This window comes from Austrofundulus limnaeus, unplaced genomic scaffold (genome assembly GCF_001266775.1).
Source record: "Austrofundulus limnaeus strain Quisiro unplaced genomic scaffold, Austrofundulus_limnaeus-1.0 Scaffold19, whole genome shotgun sequence".
NCBI lineage: Eukaryota > Metazoa > Chordata > Actinopteri > Cyprinodontiformes > Rivulidae > Austrofundulus > Austrofundulus limnaeus.
This window is the reverse complement of record NW_013952421.1, coordinates 3118159-3120689: the sequence shown is the minus strand read 5'-3', so window position 1 is coordinate 3120689 and position 2531 is coordinate 3118159. Positions and strand designations below refer to the sequence as shown.

At 44.0% G+C, this 2531-nt stretch overlaps 1 protein-coding gene across 1 annotated transcript in view; it reads left to right on the top strand.

The window, feature by feature from the left end:
- Positions 1 to 322: 322 nt before the first annotated feature.
- Positions 323 to 2531, top strand: part of LOC106514370 (proprotein convertase subtilisin/kexin type 5) — a 19073-nt gene continuing 16864 nt past the window's right edge. The window contains exons 1-4 of the mRNA XM_014003605.1: positions 323 to 577; positions 1695 to 1898; positions 1976 to 2044; positions 2182 to 2224. Coding sequence (XP_013859059.1) covers positions 394 to 577; positions 1695 to 1898; positions 1976 to 2044; positions 2182 to 2224 — 500 coding nt within the window. The 5' untranslated portion in view covers positions 323 to 393. The remainder of the gene's footprint in view (positions 578 to 1694; positions 1899 to 1975; positions 2045 to 2181; positions 2225 to 2531) is intronic.

The following is a 2531-nucleotide window of genomic DNA, read 5'->3' as shown; positions in this document are numbered from 1 at the left end:
AATAAAAGGTGACAGCTTCCAGCTCCTGTATCAGCTATACTTTCAGGTATATAAGTGGGCAAATAATTGCACAAAGTAAGAGTGTGGAAAAATACAAAAAATAATCACACAGAGTCAAAAAGCCTCAGAAAATCAGAAGTAATATGTGAAAATGTTCAGTTAGTTAATTATAATTAATGCACTCCGATCATCAAAGTTGTTTAAATCTTATTGTCTCCAGGCTGAAGGAAGCTGCTGGACCAGAGCTCCACACATCGATCAGCCGGTGCACCTGCAGCACGGCCGCCTCCTGCTCTCTCCTCCTCCTCCTCCTCCTCCTCTTCATTCTTTGTTGCTCCTGTTTACGTTTTCCCCCCACTTCTTGTCTTTCTCTCACAGGACTGGAGCGCAGCCATGGGGCTCCTCTTCGCGGCTCTCCTCCTCTGCTTCGCCCTGTGTTTGGGGTCTGTTGGATGTGGACCCTCCTCGTCCTGCCCGAGCGGCCAGTTTGCGCTGAACGGTCAGTGCGTCCTGTGCCACCCCACCTGCTCCGAGTGCCACGGCCACGAGCTGTTCGACTGCACCACCTGTGGAGTTTGTGAGTGCGGATGGGGGGGCGGGGGGGTGAAGAGAAATACTTTAACACAGGATTTAAAAAAATAAACAGCGTGGAGGTGTTTATCACCAATCAGTGTTTTTGTTTTGTTTTGTTTTTGGAAATAAGGATTTTTGTTCTTATCTTTTTATGGAAAAGTGACTATTTTTTGCTTGCTTGTTCTCGCTGTATTTATTTTTTATTATTATTATTWTTTTGTCCTGATGTCCGATTGTTAAAATGCCATTCCAGCTTGTTAAGCCTTTTTTTTCTTTTCTCAAAGAGCTCCATTTAATGGTTACCAAAGCAGAGTACTTTCAAAGCTTTTGCTTTGTGCTGAAGGAGAAGGCATTCAGCTTGAGTTTACGCTTGTTAAACATTCAAAGATCAGCCAAAGGACTTGTTGCTTTTTCTGCCACAGAGGCCACCTTTGACCCAAGTTTTATTTCAAAAATGAAGGTGTGATCCTTTTTCTTTTTCTCAGCGTCATTCGATCTCATAATGGGGTCTTTTGTTCATGAGAAGGGGCAAGTATAACCCTGTGGCAGTGAGCAGTAAGAGTTTGTGATCTTTAAAACCTCACCCTCCTAGTCATGCATGACTCTTCTTAAAGAACAATGTGATAAATCATTTCTGTTTGGTGCCTCTGCTCTCTCTCTCTCTCCTCATAACGTCAGCCACCTTCAGTGCAACCGTGCTGAGGATCGTTCTGCAACTCGCCTGCTTTCAGAGCCGCCTCGGGTGCTCGGCTCTAGTGGCAGGTGGCAGAGGAATAATCATTCGATCTGTCAAAAACCAAATCTCAGACTCTGTCTAAGGCTGCGATCCCTCATGTGTGTCTGATTACTCCTGTTTGAAGCATCACCAGTCAGGAAGTGATTTTCATGCTGTTGCAGTCAATAAGCAGAGACGCTGCCACTCTCTGCTTTCCTTTTTTTTTTTTATTACATGTGTGATTTATTCCCCAAATCCCCGTAATAATCTGCACCGATCCACTCGGTGAGTTTCTCCATCTGTTTCAGTGGCGCCACAGAGTATCACAAAGCGTCTTCGTCAGAAGAGGAGGGGGGAAAAAAACCATTCTTGAACTCTTGTGATAAGTCCTACTTGCCCTCCTCAGATGAAGACGGACAGGAGCGTTTCCTCCACCAAGGTCGCTGCAGGACACACTGCCCCAGGGGACTCTACCCTGACAGGGGTCACTACGCGTGCCTGCCCTGCATAGCCAATTGTGAACTCTGCGCAGATGGCAATTTGTGTGCCAAATGTCGAGAACGCTACAAGCTCCAGAACGGGCTCTGCCAAGCTGCACTTTGTGACATAGGTAAACATAAAGCAGAGACAGGAAGGTGAGGGGGAACAAAAGGCATTCATTGTTCTGGGACTGTGTGTGTGTTTCAGGACAGGTGCAGGACCCAGAGACAGGAGAGTGCACCGACTGTGAAATGGGCTGCAAGACATGCTCTGCAGGTCTGTTGTTGCCCTGATGTAACAAAGAGTCAATGCTGCAGATTAAAGTCCTAATCATGATGGTGGACAGTTCAGTTTCTCCACTTGAAATCTAATTATTCACTTTTTTTCTCTCTCTCTCTCTTTTTCTTATCCAGAAGACCCGTTGATCTGCAGCACCTGTGTTCAAGGTTACTTTCTGTGAGTCTTTTTTTGTATAATTTAATAATGAGACTTTTCGTTTTCTGTCAGAAAAATCAAACGCAGTTTTCCGTTTCTCTTCCTGCAAATGTAAAATGCATTTCTTCATTAAGGTTCTCATTATTCATGAACTGAAGTTTGTCAGAATGCTGAAAAACTAATAGATGCTTCAGATTTCAAACCTATTTCCATATACYAAGCGCTTTTATTTAAAACGTTTTACAGTATAACAGAAAACAGGTATCAATGCACTTTGTACAAGTCTGAGTACTTGTAAAAATGCTGGTATTAGTATTGATACCAGTAC